The following is an 18352-nucleotide window of genomic DNA, read 5'->3' as shown; positions in this document are numbered from 1 at the left end:
TGTCCATGGTACGTCTGCCGTAAGTCGGTATTTTAGTATTATTGGCTGCATACAAGATGTCGTTGGAAAATGAAATAGAATTTTTTTCTAATCGAGTAGGTTGCACGCAGCTCACAGCAGCACCGGTGTCGCAAAGAAATAGCTGTTGGGAATTTAGATCTTCAAGAAATAGCATGTTGTTATTGAAACCTGGCCCTAAGTGTGATATACCTACCTTAGGGCCGACACCTCGTTTTTTGGCTTCTGTCTGTTATTTTGCGTTGAATGGGGGTTGTTAGGCCGTGCTGTGTTCCATGAGCATGGCCATTGACACTTAAAGGCGGCGTGGCCAAACCTTTGATGATAAAAGCAAGTTGTTTGTTGTTTTTGGGGAACGTTGGGTCGGGGTGCCTGAAATGATGTGCGATGTCGGTTTGAGAAGGAGTTAACAGGTTGACGGCTTCGGTCAGACTGAAGATTAGACACACTTGCCGACAGGTGTTCCATTTGATGTTGTAAGCGATCAATCTGTTGCATTAGTTGGGCATTGGGATTTTGTTCTGTAGTATGCTGCACTGCGTTTACTGTGGCATGGGAAACGTTTGTTAGTTTTGACATTTGATCGGCAGCTTTTGCTAATTCGTTTAATGACATTTCGAGGTTGCCAGCCAAAACAAGTTTGATTTGATTCGGGAGTTTATTTACAAACAATTCCCGAATTAATTCCGTCGATGCGACATTTTGAGGAAGTTTTGCTCGCATCTCGGCCAGCACTTCGGAGGGCAGTCGATCGCCGATTTCAGACAGTGACATGACGTCAGCGATACGTTCGTTCAACGTCGGTTCGAAACGCTGAAGTAAGCGTTCCTTTAATTTATCATAGTCTGCCCCGGCGCTGATTAAGTCTTGTATGTTTACAATAATATCGTAAGGCAGACACGATACAAGTTTGTCTGTTTTCAGACGTTGGCAATCAATCTGATAAGTTATGAATCTATTTTCTAAGATGGTGAACCACAACCTGGGGGTATCTCGCCAAAAGGTGTCGCAAAACTTTTCGCCAGGAGAGATTTTAATTTTAGTAGAGGGTTCGCGATATTCGCTTTCGGGTCGAGATTTTCTTGGGGCCATAATATTGATTATATAAGGTTAAAACTACAATTAAATTGTGAGATCTACAACAAGAGATATTGCTGCGATCGTAATACAAAAATAAGGAATACAAGTACTTACCAATACTCTGTTTTAAAACCTACTGACGTGCGGGGTCACCAATGTGGTTATATTTTATTTTACGTTATATTTAACGTATAAGAATAGTTTATATTTAATTATGAGAATAGTTTGTTTATAAGTTGAATTAAGATGAAGGCTGTCTAACTACCTGATGAAATTTCTATCTATCTAATTTATCTAGTTTGGCTATCTGACTCCATTATCTAATTTCCACACAATTGTTATTCGAATTATAATTTCAAGTTATCAGAAGGTGTTCGTATAATGTTGTAGGTCTATAACACAATTTGAATTTAAACAGTACAGAATAATGAAATTACAGGATCGTGAAACATTATCACGAGTTATTACATTTTAATTAAACAACCAATTTAATGTTTTTCTGAGAGCTGAACTGGTCTAACTGAGCTGGTTTGATGTGAGCTAGTCCGATTTTATAGAGCTCTCGTCAAAGGACGAACAAACCATTTTATAATCATCAGTTCCCTTTTTCTTATTGACTTCGGGAGCAGATTAAATGGAAAATTACAATTCTTTAGGAAATTACGCATGGTTTGAAATGGTTCATTTTAGTTAAAGAAAGGGAATTTATATGACGAAATAATGGATCGCTACACTGTCATGGTGATTTCAATTTTGATCCTGATGAAAACTATATTGCAAACAATCATAACTTGAATCAAAATGTGCCTGATGTTCGAAATGAATCGAGTAGCCTACTTCTCGACTTGAAAATAGGACAACCCGATTTGGCAGACATGTTGTCACCCCACAAAGACATCGTGATTGATTTATTCACCGACTTGTGACTTACAAGCATTTGTGTTACTGTTCATATTTCACGAATGTATTTTTATGCTGTGTAAATAATGTGGGCCTATTTGAAGAAGGAAGATGTAACAGATTGAACGATTAGGCCTATAGCGCCATCTACCATTTGTATATATGTGCGGTTACTATCACTATGACGAAATATACATTCTCACGAGTTACTGATGTATGCGCAAGACGCTAGTTTGATGAAGCTATAATTCAGTATAAGAATCATTATATCTTGAGAGATCAAGACGTTACAGTTTTAACTTTCACTGTAATATGTCAATGTTTATTGCACTATTTACCCATCTGGCAATCTTGATGCTGTTGTCTGCTATCAAAAAGTTCAGTGGCCTGCGGTCAGACAAATCGCTCCATACTCAGACCGTAAACAAGTCTTGGTCTGGTTGATTTGCTGCAATAAACCACTTTACATGACTAAAGTTGGCGTCCTAGAGTCCAGATTTTTCAACACTGCCATTCTAGAGTTTTGAAACATCTTAAATTGGGTCAAAGAAAGAAAACATTTCTTTAAAATTCACACATAGAAATTGTGAACAAAGTTAAATAATTTTTTATTATACGTCAACATAAAGTACACGGTAGTTGACTTCTTTATAACGACCAACACAGAAAACTTTTTTTAATTTTGAAATGGCAACACTGTTTTTTTTTTTTTTTTACTCATCTCGCGCAACGCTCAGAGTTCAAGATGGATACCACTACATCTTGCAGGTTTACAAATTGTCCATATGGAATGGATTTGTTTCCTGTCTCATCATTAGTGCGTCCGCTCCGGGAGCCGTCCACACACCCAAACACTCAGCAGGCACACCATACTTACATGGAAAATACCTACCAGGGAGGCGAGGGACTCACTACGACCGAAGGGACCCACCGCGGTAGATGGTAATCTGTGGATATAAATGTTTGGTTAGTGGCTGCCTCAAGCTGGTCTGCCTGTCTCGACTTTTCTCTTGCTGATCTTGGAGCAGACTAGGAGGTGGCGGGTCAAGCATGAGAACTAGCGCGTTTTGGTAGATAATTAATTTTTAAATTTTATTTGAGTTTGTTTGTGTGTGTGTATCTTCTTGTTGCCCGCTTCAAGAAGGGCACCTGTTTGGAGAAAAACGGGCCACTGCAGTCTGACATCTCATTTGGCGGAGATGCCAGAGAGGAGCGGCCAGAGGGAGGGTAGCTTTCGCTGACCCCAGAGTCATCATGGAGTTGGCCGCTGCAATCCTGTTATCCCATGGCGAGTGGGACAACGGAGAGGGACGGTTAAAGATCTCCCGCTGCAATCACTCTTCCGGTTCCTTACCTTATTCAAACCTTCTTCAAACACTTCTTAGTTCCGTATTTCGATTGGGCCCCCTCATGGCTTGCCAGATGTTTCGTCCCTGAGATCTTTCGTCCCGACGTTTCGGCCCTAGGCTTGCGAGATGTTTCGTCCCTGAGATCTTTCGTCCCGACGTTTCGGCCCTACAAGACATCGGCTACTTTGGAGGAAAGTGCAAGATTGAGAGTTTCAAAACACCGCGACCGAAAACAAGTTTTATTCGAAGTCGGCAAGGACCGAAACATCTTGGGCAGTGACTGGTAATAGTTTTGTTTCTGGCTTCCTGTCAAGCTGTTGCGGGCAATTTCAAGTGTAATCTACCTTGGAATTGACTTTGATAAGCGGGTGTGCCTGTTAACCGTGGGCTGGTGTGACGCCATAAAGCTGCTTTTCTTCTATGCAAGACGATCCTTGCTTAGAACCACATCAAAAGAATTTTGCATGACCCACTGTAGGTTAAAGGTTTCTTTTTTGAGTCACTAATATTTTCTGTAAGAAACATAGTGGATGTTGCCAGGGAGGTCCTAATAGGTAAAGTAAGCCAACGTGACAAAATGGGGGGTGACAAACCAGTTTATTAGCTTGAGCAAAAAGTGACGCCTAGATGCAAGAAACCAATAACTGAGTTAGTAAAGTTGACAACCATGCAGACTGTTGTAGCGTAAAGCGTGTGTATTGATTTACCATAAACACAAGCATGGGCTACTTGGGTGACACTCATGCAAATTGCAAAATAAACTAGACTACGATAAGTTTAAAAAGATAGCTAGCTAGGCCTAAGTCAAAAATAGTTATTTTCGAAAGCTTGAAGTTTATAGCCTACAGTGATTCACAGATGTATTCAAATGCAACGCTTGTTAGTAACTTTTCAAATGCATCCTTTTATTAGTCTGTTTCATAGCCAAGTAATCGCTTGGCACTGCTGGTTTGCAGATCTAGGCCTACAATACATTTGTCTACTGTTGAACAATAAATGCTTGTAGCCTACTACAAAAAGTGCTCAATGCCAAGCAAAAGGCCAAGCAGAGCGAATTACATCAAATACAATTACTATTCTCTAAAGAAAAACAAAGAATTTGTTTCCCATCAAATAAACGTTAAATAGAGTCTGATTAACAACCGCAGGCTCAAAAAATTGAGATAGGCTACTTCGGACATATTGCAAGAAGCAACGCGTTGGAAAATGCAATGTTGACTGGGATGGTGCAAGGCAAACGAACAAAAGGACGACAAAAAATGAAATATTTTGACAATATCAAGCAAGTTATGGGAATAAAAAGCATGCCAGATGCAGTGGCGTAACAACGCAATATGCCGCCCTTGGATTTTTGCACGAAACGCGCCCCTACCCTCCCTTGACACCGTCGTAAAAGCTGATTAAAATTCCACACAACAGAAGAATTAAAGCAGTTTTGTTTAATTTTATTGAAAGTTCAAAATAAAACCTCTTCTTACTCAGACAGCTGAAGCATTCTTTGTCTTCTTTAATTACTGTAATCGCTGGCTTGAATGGCCCTTTTTATTTTGAAACCTTTCGGGCCCTAATTTGATCATCTCAACTCTCATGTTATGAGTTAATGTTGCTGGCCAAGTAGCGACATCGTTATGAGAATAATAGATAGCATCTGTGTTATCTTTATCTGACAGTGTTTCATTCACAGGCTGACTTCTTTCAATGATCAGTTTGTTGTTGTTTTGCTCGAGGTAGCCTACACTTCTTCTTCCGTCTCAACTTGAGGTAGAGATTTAATGTGCTAATCTCTTCATTTTTTTTAGCAGAGGCAATTTTTACGAACTTCAAAATGGCTCCTTCATTCTTTTTAGTTCCTCTTCTCTAGCTTTCTTTCTCTTTCTAAAAATTTTCTCTTTCTTTTAGTCTCTTCATAGGCAAAAATTAATTGAAAAAAATTGCAGCTTAAATCTTGTTCTGGAATCTGCAGCGCATTAGTTAAAAACAATAACCATAATTGCAAATTTGCTGAGTTAAGCTATAAGTGATCTATTTCAGACCTGAAACTTTAAACCTTTCACAAACCTAACCGATCTTCACACATGAAGATGGAGGAATCCCGTCTATCCACCACAGACAGATGGTAAAGGTGGCCGTTGACTCGATGAACTCACGGTCCATTCCTGTCTCTTCCCGAAAGTGAAATAAACTTAAAACTAATCTGAACTCAACTACCAAAGCTAAATTGACTGAACAATGCTATGGCTTACAAGTTACAACCGACATTCTATCATTACTTCAACAGCATGAGTATTGAGTATCATTAAACCGTCACAAATACCACATGGTGAGGCACAACCTAAAAAAGTTGCAAATTAGTTTATAGGCATAACTTGTTTAATTTTTTGGCTTCACTTAGATCAATGTTAACTTAGGTCGTTTAAGTCTCTCCGAGAATAAATTAATGCGAATGTCTTTGTTCGTTTAAACTTTAAAAAGTTATGATATTTTGCCGCCCTCTAGCAACGTGCCGCCCCTGGATTTATCCACAAAATCCAATGGGTAGTTACGCCACTGGCCAGATGTACTAATAAAAACAAAACAAAATGGAGGCAGTTCGTATGGGAGATCATAGCTGATCTAACATGATCAATCTGTTTGAAGAGATTCTCTAAAAACCTCTACAAACTGTTTCACCTTTATTTGGGGTCACAGAAGGTCATGAAAAATATGTAAAAATAATAAATCGGTTATATACTGTAGCCTACTTGAAAAGGTATTAAACATTACAACCTTAAACCCGCCTGCAAAAAGAAAATTCAGAGTTATTCAAAGACAAGGGTGTGGGTCCTAAAATATCATGGTCCACAGTTATTCTCGTTCTAATAGTGGGGGTGGCCGTAACAATTGTGGTCTTTGTCTTGCTGAGGAGCTTGCTATTCTGAAGGCCGATTGTAACTACCTTCTGAACAATCGTTCTGAATTGGTGAGTAAATGTCGTCACCGCAATAAATTTAAACTCAAATAATTTAAAATAACATAATTGAAATTGGACGTTTTCATTCATTCATTTTGAACATAAATTTATTTTCATTTCTACAGGTTACGTCAGCCTGCATCGTATTTTGCTTCTGTATGACGTCATACACGTTGTTAATTAACATCAGTTCACGTTTTTATCGGAGTCTTGTGCGAAAAACTCTGGTAGTGGTCCTTCAATAACTCTGAGTGTTTTTGCAGGCAGGCTTAAGGTTGTAATGTTTAATACTTGCGGTTATAGGCAAATTGTTCGTAAGCAATTGTTCGTAAACCAATTGTTCGTAAGCAATTGTTCGTAAACCATTGTTCGGAAACTGTTTTTCGTAAAATGAAATCCGTAAAACAATTCTTCGTAAAGCATTTCTTCGTATACATCAAATTTTAACTGCACGCACGAAAAAATGCTTTAGGAAGAATTGTTTTACGAAGAATTAATTTTACGAACAATTGCTTTACGAACAACTGTTTAAGGAAAAAACCTCGGACACCCTTTTCAAGTAGGCTACCGTATTATACCAATTTATTATTTTTGCATATTTTTCAAGATCTTCTGATGATCCCAAATAAGGATAAAGCAATTTGTCTGCTGTTCAATAGATAAGATGGGCTACTCAACCACCGGGCTGACTAGTTTTGCACAGGCGTTTAACAGTTTGTTCGCACTTCTTTCGCCATTTTCATACTGACGCCAATAACGAAATACCTTCTTATGGAGTGCAACATATTTCTTTCTTTGGCGACGCTTCAAGCATCCCATATCAAGGAGCTGGACATTTATTGGAATGTCGCCAGCTTCTTCACGAAGTAGAGTTACTAACAAATAAAATGGAGTGTTTGGACGGGCCTTCTTGATCATTTTGTGATGCCATCCTTCAACGTCGTTGTTTGTACGAAAGGGAAGGCCGTAAACGCTCCAATTTTCTTTTTTCCAGACACAATTTTCCATCCAAGTTGATTGCACATAGTTTGTCAGTTCAGACAGGGAAGCAGACGCATTTGCTTCTTGCTCCAGAGCTTCGAACATTGGTCCAATATGAAGGGAAGGAAGATAGCATAACGCCATTAGCTTTTTGATAAAATTTCTTATGTCGAAATTATTGCGATAGGATGCCGATAATCCCAAAGATTGCACGTGTCTGTAAATGGCTTGGGTAAAATGAAACGAACAACCTCTAATTTCAACAGCAGGGAAAACGTTTGTGATCGCCTTCCACACAGCCGCTTCGAAATCCAAGATCACGCGTGTAACTGCAGGCGGTGTGACGAAGCCGGTCGTAACAGCTTCAAATACAGCCGTATAGTCTTCTGTCTTCTTTCCAGTCATAAAGACGTAAACAAGTGGAACTTGGAAAAACTGTTCATTTTTTTTAACAAATGCGTGAATTGTGTACAATTGCTGAAAAGGTTTATGGACTATTTTAAATGTACCGTCCATAAACCACGTTTTAGCTTGCGCTAAAATTTTCAGTTGCAATTTAGTGGCAAAGACTATGCTCCTACCAGCTTCAGGGACGCTACAGATATCTTCAAATATGAAGTCATGGGGCACATTCGAGTAATCCAATTCGAAATCCTTAGTTGTTGGTTCTTGGGGGCGGTGCTGCTGCCGAAACTTGTTCACATATCGGGACATGTTGTCTATCGGAGGTAGTCCTTCCAAATCCGAAGGATTTGAGATTTCTTTTCGAATTTCTTCTCGTATAATTTTAGTCGCTGGTTCAAATGGTTTAGCGGTTGCCTTTCGTTTCGCAGCTAATGTTATTGTGGTGACCTTCTCAGCGCCGTGTTTTGGTGGATGGTTGTGACAGGCTGCTCCACGTTCAAACTTGCCGTTTTTTTCTACCACTGTTGCACAGCACGTTATATTACTGCTTCTGATTGAACAGCGCCACTGCTTTGTGGAAGCAGTTTCTCTCTTCAATGTATAACTGAATCCGAATGAATCAAACAATTTATCTTTACCTCTTTTAGATCCTCCTTGAATCACATTGTACATCACTTGTTCACATTCAAGTACTTTCTCATATTCAGGATTCGAGTAAGACAAAGATGACTCGTCCAAATAGGATGCGCCTACACGCATTTTGGCATGAAGAGGTGCAACAGAGGATGTTTCGACTGGGGATGCATTATCATCAATTACTGATACATCATCAAGTATTGGTGGTTCGCCTTGCGTTGCTTCAATGCTGTTTCTCGGTGTACTCGTTTGTACCAGCTGAAAATAAACCAAATAAAATTTAAGTTGGCATATGAGGGCAATTTTTGCAACTTTGTTGAAACCTACATCTGTAGTCTACTAAGATGTTCCGAGCTGTTTCAAAAATTTAGCATGCAAATTGTATTTCAAATGCAGTGACCACCTTTTGAAATGAGGAGGTTGCGGTGCCTTGTCTACTGTATAGCCTTCGTATGAGGTTATTGACAGCAAAAAACCTCGAAGTTAAAATGCAAAGGTCAACAATCAGAAGTTCTGCTAAGTAGCCAATGAACGATGTTTTATTTTTGGAGGCAGTATTGTATTGAAATTAGAGAATTTAATACTTAGGCTGAAGACGTGAACCGAAACTTAAACCACGCTTAATTAACATTATGCTACGTAAACTACCATCGCCTAATTTTCAGATTGACGCAAATCCTGAATTCCAAACACCAGCCTTAGGTGCGCATGAAATCATTTTATATTTTACCTCTGGCTCGTTTCCTGTTGTGGCAACCAAACTAGAAGTTGCATCGAAACCTTGGAAAGTTTGTTCATCCGCAGTTTGTGATGAGGTGTTGATCGTGTGCAGTAAACTTGTTCCTTCTGTCTGAAAAGACAAACATAAGAAAGTATATTTTTCTGCAAACAAAATAATAGAACGTAGGCTTATCCATACTCCCGGGATCAGTGGCGCCGCCAGACCTACAACAATAGGGGGGGCAAAATATTGACAGTGCAAGACAGTAGCGTAGTCAAAAATTTTGAAAAATTACTTTCAGTTTGGTGCATTCTAAGAGCATTTTCAACAAAATTGTGGGTATGAATATTTCTGTAAAATGGTGCTGTCCGGTGGCATAGCAAAAGGATAAGATCATGTTTTCTTCTGCATTTTTTCGGAAATAAAGCTAAGTCTCTATGTTTTATTGTTGCTAATTCCAGACTGAGATATTTGAATGTTTAGCATAGGCAAAACTCGCTTTTTTAATGCAGTTTCGTTTAAAATTAGGCAAACTTTGTTTTAGAGACATAGGTTGATTGCTTTTTTTTGCGAGATTATTACAGTTTTATTATTTATCAATTTTCTACTTGGTTGATTCAAAAAGCGATCTTATTCCGGTAAGTCACTAACTTTTATGCTCTGAAGTCAACCCAAAGTTTAGAAAATGTAACGTCATAGAGGTCATACATCTTGATGAGTGTCAAACAAAAAGCTTTGAGACAATGAAGTTACTTTAGGCTATTTCTGATATATTCAAGTTTTGTATAACGAATAGCTGTTTAGATGTTAATCTAGATCGAACAAGCGATCTCAGCAGTTGCAGATGGCTTGCATCCTTGCACAGTTTGACGAGAAATTACAATGTGGCTTACAATCACGATAACGAGAACCTTATATTTTACTGATCTCCGGAGCTGACGTAAACCTTAAAAGTCATGTCGACATATTCTTGATGCCCCCCTTATCGAAAATTGTTCTTTGTAATACCGCTTTGAAGGAGGACTACGACTATGAACAAAAGAATAAATTTTAAACTTCAATTTGTATTGAAAATACATGACATAATGTCTTCCAACCTTATCACATTTTTTTCATTACGTAATATTTACCACCACCAAACCACTTTTGACGATCGAATTTTTTACTTTATTATTCGGTAAAATGTTTAGATGATGTCACGTCATTACGCCGATTTGAGATATAATTTCATTCATGACGTGGTATGGATGAAAAATTTTTACAAGTTTTATACTCTGTTGAGATTAAAGAAGAAACATAAATGATAAATATTGGAGAAATTGAGTCTCCTTTACAACATAAGAATCGAACAACTCAAAACTGCTGAAACGAAACGTTTTGTTTAAGTGACAAAATCACTGCAAGCAACCAATGCCAAAATGCGCGCAGAAGAAGTCATGGGAGTGTGAGGTATCAAAAATTTAACAGGTTGTTATTTTTCTACATCAATGTGACGTTAGTTACAACTTTAAAAAGTCTATATCTTTGCTTCTGTTGAAAATCTTTTTATCTACTGTACAATTTAGTCATCAAGGTTTTCCATACTTTTTTTTAAAGAGAGAGCTTTTACCCCCCCCCCCCCCCCCCCCCCTTGCAACTTCAGTTGACGTACTTGAGGTTGGGAGCCAAATATAATAAAAAAAAATATTAATATGTATTAATAAAAAAAAAAATTAAAAAGATGATGCCCAAAACATTGGGTGGGGGGCAGCTGCCCCGCCTGCCCCCCCCTGCCGGCGCCACTGCCCGGGATCCATAACGCTATGGGATGGCCCACTACACTGCGTACAACAGTGCTACTAGATTTAACCCAGTAACCCAGCTTCAAGGATATCTCACCGCCCACCAATGTAACAACGTCCTCATGGATTGGCTGAATAAAAACTGTTTCGACCTATAACGTCTTACGAAACAAATAGCTTTTTTTTATCTTTTATTTTTAGAGTAGGCTTGTGTTCGCCCAAATCTTGCCCGCTTAAACCTAACTTTAAGTTACACAAAATTGATTTCAAGCAATTTACAATTATGTTACCTTGCAGTGATGTTGCAAATTTATTTTAAAAACTTAAATTGAAAAGAATTTTCAGGTTTAGAAAATATATTACAGAGCATTTAAAGACAGAAAACTTAAAGAAGGGTTGTATATGTCTGTGGTTGAAGAAAGTGACCTCTACCAAAATTGTAGGCTACTATTAAAGAAGGGTAGACTGCAAAAACATAAACCATCATGCTTCAAATGTTGAATTTGTTTTCATGTTATCAGCTCGGTGTAATTTGCAAGCATTATGATGATTTGAGGTGGATAATAAAAGTAGGCTACTTTAGATTAAGTGTGGCATAGTTATTTATGGGCATGTTTTGGGTTAGGTTAGCCCACAGGGTTAGCCTACCGCTAGTGTAAACTAATAAGTCCTCCGTTGATGTGGATTTAAATCCGGCCTTGAGCTATTTTAAAAACCGGATTTAGATATGAATTTGGAGTTCTGCTAATTTGGATATTACTTTAATATGTAAGTATAGCAGCATTTGCTTAAGAACAAGCATTTACCCAAACAAATAGTTTAAAACCAGTTATTGCATTAAAACAAGTAGGCTATGCCCAAAGTTTGGTAGGCACGGGCCTCATTTCGCTGTTTGTGAGTCTTTTCCCTGAAGTTCGGCCTATGTATATCGTCAGGTAAGCAGTTACGAAACGTTTTTAGTTATACAATCAACCTGCTTATTATGGCCCACGATAATTCAGACTACCCCTTCAATCAACCGTTTTTCGCTGGTTCTGTATCTAAATCAAATGTTCTGTACAATTTTCGCCGTTTATTTAGACCACTACGCCGCTTAAACGGACCACTCTCCCACCAAAAATAGGTTGGTGGTTAAAATGGTTAACGGTTTTTGCTTTTTCTACACTGTATTGTTTAGCGAGATTACACGTCAATAGTTAATGTTGGGCATGGCGCTATGCTATATTAGTGGCAAAGGTTACCAGATAGGCCTACTTTTTACATTTCCAGCCCAATTGCAAGTAAAAAGTAACCCAATCCATTTAAAAGTTGAAACAAGCCCAAAAGTAGACAACAACTTGAAAGTTTACACAAATTGTTAAAGTCAAAAACGAAATTTTTGGCTAAAAATTATATTTATTTTGTGAACTTTGATTTGAAATGAAACAAAGAAATCAACCACCGCACAACCTGTAATTGCAAAATTTTCCCGACTGGTAAAAAAAATTTAAATTTAGTTTTGTGTTTATTTCACTTTATCTTGTGCGGATTAAACAACACAGAGAAACACGGGACAGGAAAAATGGCAGCAAAACGACGACGTTATAACACGCAAAAACATTGGAATTTGCTCTCCTAATCAGACCAGTTTGGCTTGGTCCCGATTAAGCGGGGCTGACTGTAAGCTACTGTATAACTTAGGGAAATTGTATTGCTCTTCAAGACCATCAGCACTTTTGATAACGCACCAAGGCCGATCAACCTTGCGACTGTCTATTTTTTGTCTTCTTTTTTTTGTTTAGGCTACTCATACAAAGTAAAGTTGAAAACCGCTTTTTTTTCTTTTAAATTTTGATATTCTACTAAGGTGTTGCGATCATGCCATGTTTTTAACTTAGCCTATTGTAGGCCTACTGTTTTAGTATCAATCACGTTATAACGTTCGCATTTTGTCGCTTCTATCTTTATCTTGACTTCTGCTATGTTTGACATACCTATTGTTTTTCGTTGTGATGGTCAGAAATAAAAACAAACTGAATTGACAAGCCCAAACTGGGGCCGGATATTATCAAATTATAAGCGCAGATATTGTTAACGCGGGCCGCGCTTTGGGCATCCCTGCTTCAAAGCAAAAAAGCATTACAGAGGTTAATACCACCAATTGACCTCGTTGCACATTTCTAAAGACTAGGTTTTCATAATAATTGGCAATAGTCTTAGCAATTACCGCATGTTATTAGCCTATCCAAAATCGGCTGGTTCGAGATAGATGAAGGCTAGTATGTTAATAAAATATCACTGTAGGCTATTACTTACTTGTTCAGACGAACATTGGAAACATTGCCAATTCTCCAGTTCCCACTCATCCTTGACCATTTTTCTGTACAATGTTCGCGATAAGCCTGTATTGCAGATGCGATGCTGCCAACCTGCACATTTATCACACTGTATCGCTTCTTGTCGTTTTCGAACCACTTTTCTGCAGTAAGAGCAGGAGCTTTTTTTTGATACGTTCATCTCTAAGAAGTTGTGAAACTGAAACCGCAGATGAATACAACTTTGGCTTTATATAAAGTAGGCTATTGTGCAAAGCGTGTTGGAATGAAGACCAGAAAATAGGTAACAACAGTACGAGTAAATAAAAAAATAAATATAGGCTAAGTTAATCAATCATTTCCGCTACTAAGGTTTCCAATTATCTACTAATGCAATTGTCGGACTACATAATGTTTGTTGTTGGCCTAGAAATCGAATCAAAACAAGACACTATGTGGCCAATTATCTACGAATGCCAGCTGTTCAACAAATACTTTGCAAACATCCTGTCAGGAAGAATAAAAAAGTAGGCTATGCCAGAATAAAGCTTATACCAAGTTAAATGACACGTCTGCTGTCACAACCGCAAGATCCTGTGGTCTCGATAATCCGTCTACATCGTGTTTGTTCTACGAACGGAGCTCAATGGGGATCGCTGAGGCAAATTAGTATCTATATGTCTATCCCTCAGCTCATCCACCCATCTATGAAGCTACATTCAAAAACATTTTTTTTTTCTTCAAGTAGCCTAATCTTCCCCATTATAATCTGGCCTACTTGTTCCTGGACTGCTTAGAAAATAAGAGGCGCAGAGTTTAAAAGCCATCTTGATTAATAAGTCAGACTCATAACTTAGCTTGTAAATGGCTTGTCACACATTTGAGAAAACTAAACATGCACATGATCGAATAGATATATTAGCCTATGTTTTGATTTATTCATTTTCAAAGCTTACGTTTAACTTATTTGTTCTGAGTGACCTCATAAGGAAGTCTACGTCTATGTAGCCTAGTAATTTTGGGCGTTCGAATTCTTGTTTTGATGATGGGAAAAATTATAAAATAATTATTTTGAAATACCGTAACAATTGTCTTTTTTTCCTAAACACACCATTGGCATATTTATTCTATACAAATTCGTTTTGAAAAAATTGCACAGTAGGCTACCGCGGTACCTACAAACGATTGCACTATATCCAGCTGCTCCGCGGGGAGCGATCGTCGCTGCTTGATTGTTCTGGCCAACAATGGAAAGACGAATAGACATGATGTAGCCTACTGTGGCTGTTTTAGCCTACTTTTTCAAGCAATGGTATATAGGCTACAATACGTTTGTGAATAACCAAAAAAACGACATGCGTTTCTTTTTCTAGTCTAAATCAGTGAATTATATGACATGATAATTAGGCTATAGCTTTTTTAATCACAATTGTATTCAGATAGGCCTACTATTAGTTCGTTTCCACTATCCGACAGTTGAAATTAAAAGTCATGTCTTCATCTACCTCTGACGAATATAATCAAATGCTGTTATGTTAAATCCTGCAGTGGCTGTATTGTAGGCATATAAGGCAATAGTTATTGATTTTCTTCATCGTGTGTCACACGGCCGTAGCCCAAAGGTTGTTAAATTGAAAATTTAAGAGATGTTTCGGCCTCTTGCCGACTTCGAATTAAACTTTTTTTCGCCCGCGAAATTAAACTTTTTTTGGCCGCGGTGTTCGCCAGCTCAAGAGATGTTTCGGCCCCTTGCCGACTTCGAATAAAACTTTTTTTCGGTCGCGGTGTTTTGCCACTGTTAATCTCGCACTTTCCACCAAAGTAGCCGATGTCTTGTAGGGCCGAAACGTCGGGACGAAAGATCTTAGGGACGAAACATCTGGCACCCCCCTCATGAGTATGCCCTTTTTTAAAACTACAGAATTTTCAATTTTTGGGTTCAAGGGGCCCGACAAAATGTTAAAATTTGCGTGCTCAGGTCGATTTTGCATAAAATGTTGTTCTTTATGTTAGTTTCGTATTTTGATTGGGCCCCCCATGGGTAGCCTATAGATGCCCTTTTTCAAAACTACAAAATTTTCAATTTTTTGAGTTCATGGGGCCCGACAAAATGTTTAAATTTGCGTGCTCAGGTCGATTTTGCATAAAATATTGTTTTTTTTATATTAGTTTCGTGTTTCAATTGGGCCCCCCTCATGGGTAGGATGCCCTTTTTCAAAACTACAGAATTTTCAATTTTTTTAGTTCAAAGGGCCTGACAAAATGTTTAAATTTGCATGCTCAGATCGATTTTGCATAAAATATTGTTTTTTACTTCATATTATATTAGTTTCGTATTTTGATTGGGCCCCCTCATGGGTACCGGTATACTCTTTTTTATGACTACAGAATTTTCAATTTTTTACTTTCAGGGTGGCTTGACAAATTGTTTAAATTTGCGTGCCAAGGTCGATTTTGCATGAAATATTATATATGTTTTATGTTAGTTTCGAATTTCGATTGGGCCCATCATGGGCAAATTGGGCATTCTTTTTTAAAAAACTACAGAAAACACATATTGCAGTGTGAATGAATATTTCAGTTTATTTCAATGTTTTAATTTCAGTGGTGTTTTAATGTGAATATTTGGGTGGGTACGGTTTGTTTTAATAAGCAATTGATTGATCAGGTTAGGTTACAGTCATTACACAGAAGGTATTCCATGCATTTTTCTGACATCTTGTCAATTTATGACACAAGCAAGCAGTGACAGTTATGTGTAATCATGTTGAACTGGTACAATTTTAGTTGTAGATAATCTTGTTTAGTGTGATATTTTAAGAGTTCAGAAAATAGTAAAAAGTACCGGTATTAAAATATTGTTGGAATTGCTTAGCAAGAAGTCGTTACTGTCACTTTTTCAGTGCAAAAATGCTCAAGTGTTTTTTTGGATACTAATTATTAGAAATCATGGAACTTCTCTAATATAGCCTGAGACAGTAGCCTACAGTATTTTTGAGTTTTTAGGACTTGAATGATTTTGCTATATTGGAATGCAAGCAAGTTTCGTGGAGGCAGTGCTGGAAAATAATTTTGTCCTTGCAGCAGTGCCAAATGTCATAGCAGTCTAACAAATATCGAAAAAAAGTTAAAAGATTAGTGAAAGTGTGATTTTTTGAGTAAAAAATCATAGATCTTTACTTCTGCTGAAGTATCATACAGTTTCTTTTAACTCTAGACAGAATCAGAAGTGTCCTAATTGCAATGCAACTTACTTTTTCCAGCACTGCAGAAAGGTGTTGATTTTCAAAAATATGCTTAGTATATAAACAAATATTTTTTTATTATCTTAAGTTTTCGTTTTCATTTGTTTTCACTAAGTATATATAATATATATTTCTTAGCAGCCTTCTGCAGCCAGGCCAATCCAATCTTACTCTTGAATTTCAGGAACAGTGTCAATATTCACTCAAAACAGCCATTCTGTAGTTATGCAGGGTATTTATAAAGGTATTGATACATAGTATAGTGACAGATGTAGGTACATTTACATTGATAGGACTTGAAAATAGAAATATATTCAACTTTGTTTTCTACTGATTGCTTGCTGTAGAAATGAAGAGAAACTGACCCTCAATCGTGCTTGAATGTAGTTTCACTCAAACAAGCAAAGAAAACTAAAGGAGTAAAAATAAGAAGCAGCCTATTGATCCTGAAATGAAGTTGGTATATATATATATTTCTTAATGTCGTGAACAATAGCAATGCATTCATCCAAGTTTGGTCTTCTAGTCTGCTGATTTTAAGGTCAGAAATGATATTGTACGGTATGTTAATGTAAAGCTGTATGCACACATATGCAATGCTACATATGTATGTCAGCCATGCCAGATAGTGTTGCCATTTTTATCTTCAAAGTGGATATTTTTACCCACTTTTTGCCATGGTTACAATTACGTGTTGCCAGAGTTAGGATTAAAGTTAGGAAGGGTTAAGGTAAGGGTTAGAGTTAGGAATAAGGTTAGGGTTTTGATCTTTGCCCAGGACTAAAAAAAATTTCCAAAATATGATATATATAATACGGTACCGTACAAGTTTTTGTTTTCAACAGCTATAAACTTTTCCTCAAATTTGGGCAGAATTCCTTATCTGGCAACACTATTGAGGCTATATTTACACTACATAGTGTAACTATAGCCACAGCCTTTTATCTTTGTGTATAACTAGTGTGTATCTGTGAATTTAAAGTCATAAACACCAGTACAATACTGCATTCTTTGTGAAATGGTGGAGTATTAATACTTTAACCTAATGTATTCTTTGTATTATTTTTTAAACAGGTCTGGTTTTAAAATAAAAACACTGTGCGGAACACCATGTATGCATTGGCCTTGTGGATTAACGCGCACCGCAAATTTTGCTTGTGATTTGTGAGCTATCATGCGACATGCCGCGCTGGGGGGCCCGGCAGCAACATTTGCACCGGGGCCCAGCAGGGCTCTTGGAGGCCCTGGGAATGGCTACCTGGAATACAAGCGGAAGATGTTCGCCAAATAGTGATCACTCATATCGCGAGCAGTATCGAGAACGAGGGATCAGAGAGAGGAAGCGTAAAATCAATGAATGTGATCGCAGAGGTTGAAGAAACTTTATTTCAAGAGCTCTATGCCCCTGAAAAGAAACGATGTTGGTACAGTGGACCTCCTTAAAATAAGATTTATATATGCTAAGCCATCACAGCACGCTTGGAACAGTGATACCTTTCCGAGTAGGGCTAAACGTTTTCAAGACTTGTTTTTGAAATACAACACACCAATACCATTCAGCGCTGCTGTGGAACGCATGTTTTCGCTTGGAAAGGACCCAAACGCAGCAGATTGTCAGACAAACGTTTTGAAATGCTTGTGTTTCTAGTTCTACAAAGAAATAACTAATAAGCTAAAGCAGCTAATTACAATACAGTCTCAAAACATAAAACCTGCTCTTTATTTATAGGGGAAGGTGGGGCAAGATGGGACGTGGGGCAGGACGGGACACCGTGGATATTTTTAAAAGTATTAGCTTTAGCGTCCTCTACCCATTTAGATGTTAAAGGACACCATGATTCTCGATGACTTGCAAAAAAAAGAGATGTTCAGAGAAAAAACGTGGTCGTGGCAACAAGATAACTGATTAGAGGCTAGTTGCTATAAGAAATCTTATCAAAACTTTTCACATTTTAGCATGATTTCAGAAAAATCTGGAAGATGATACGTGGT

General features: G+C 37.8%; 2 protein-coding genes across 2 annotated transcripts; both read right to left on the bottom strand.

Annotated features, from left to right (window-relative positions):
- Nucleotides 1–210: 210 nt before the first annotated feature.
- On the bottom strand, nt 211–1110 carry LOC145786896 (uncharacterized). Its single transcript, XM_082598636.1, has one exon. The coding sequence runs from the start codon at nt 1108–1110 to the stop codon at nt 211–213; it is 900 nt and encodes a 299-aa protein (XP_082454762.1).
- A 5856-nt stretch (nt 1111–6966) lies between these two features.
- On the bottom strand, nt 6967–13176 carry LOC145786895 (uncharacterized). The gene is made up of 3 exons (XM_082598635.1): nt 13117–13176; nt 9050–9169; nt 6967–8577 (listed from the first exon to the last, which is right to left on the bottom strand). Exons 1-3 carry the CDS (start codon nt 13174–13176, stop codon nt 6967–6969), a joined length of 1791 nt encoding a protein of 596 aa, XP_082454761.1.
- Nucleotides 13177–18352: the final 5176 nt, after the last annotated feature.

The sequence above is a fragment of the Aplidium turbinatum genome, chromosome 17 (genome assembly GCF_918807975.1).
Source record: "Aplidium turbinatum chromosome 17, kaAplTurb1.1, whole genome shotgun sequence".
In the NCBI taxonomy this organism is placed as follows: domain Eukaryota; kingdom Metazoa; phylum Chordata; class Ascidiacea; order Aplousobranchia; family Polyclinidae; genus Aplidium; species Aplidium turbinatum.
This window is presented reverse-complemented; position numbering and strand designations above follow the sequence as displayed.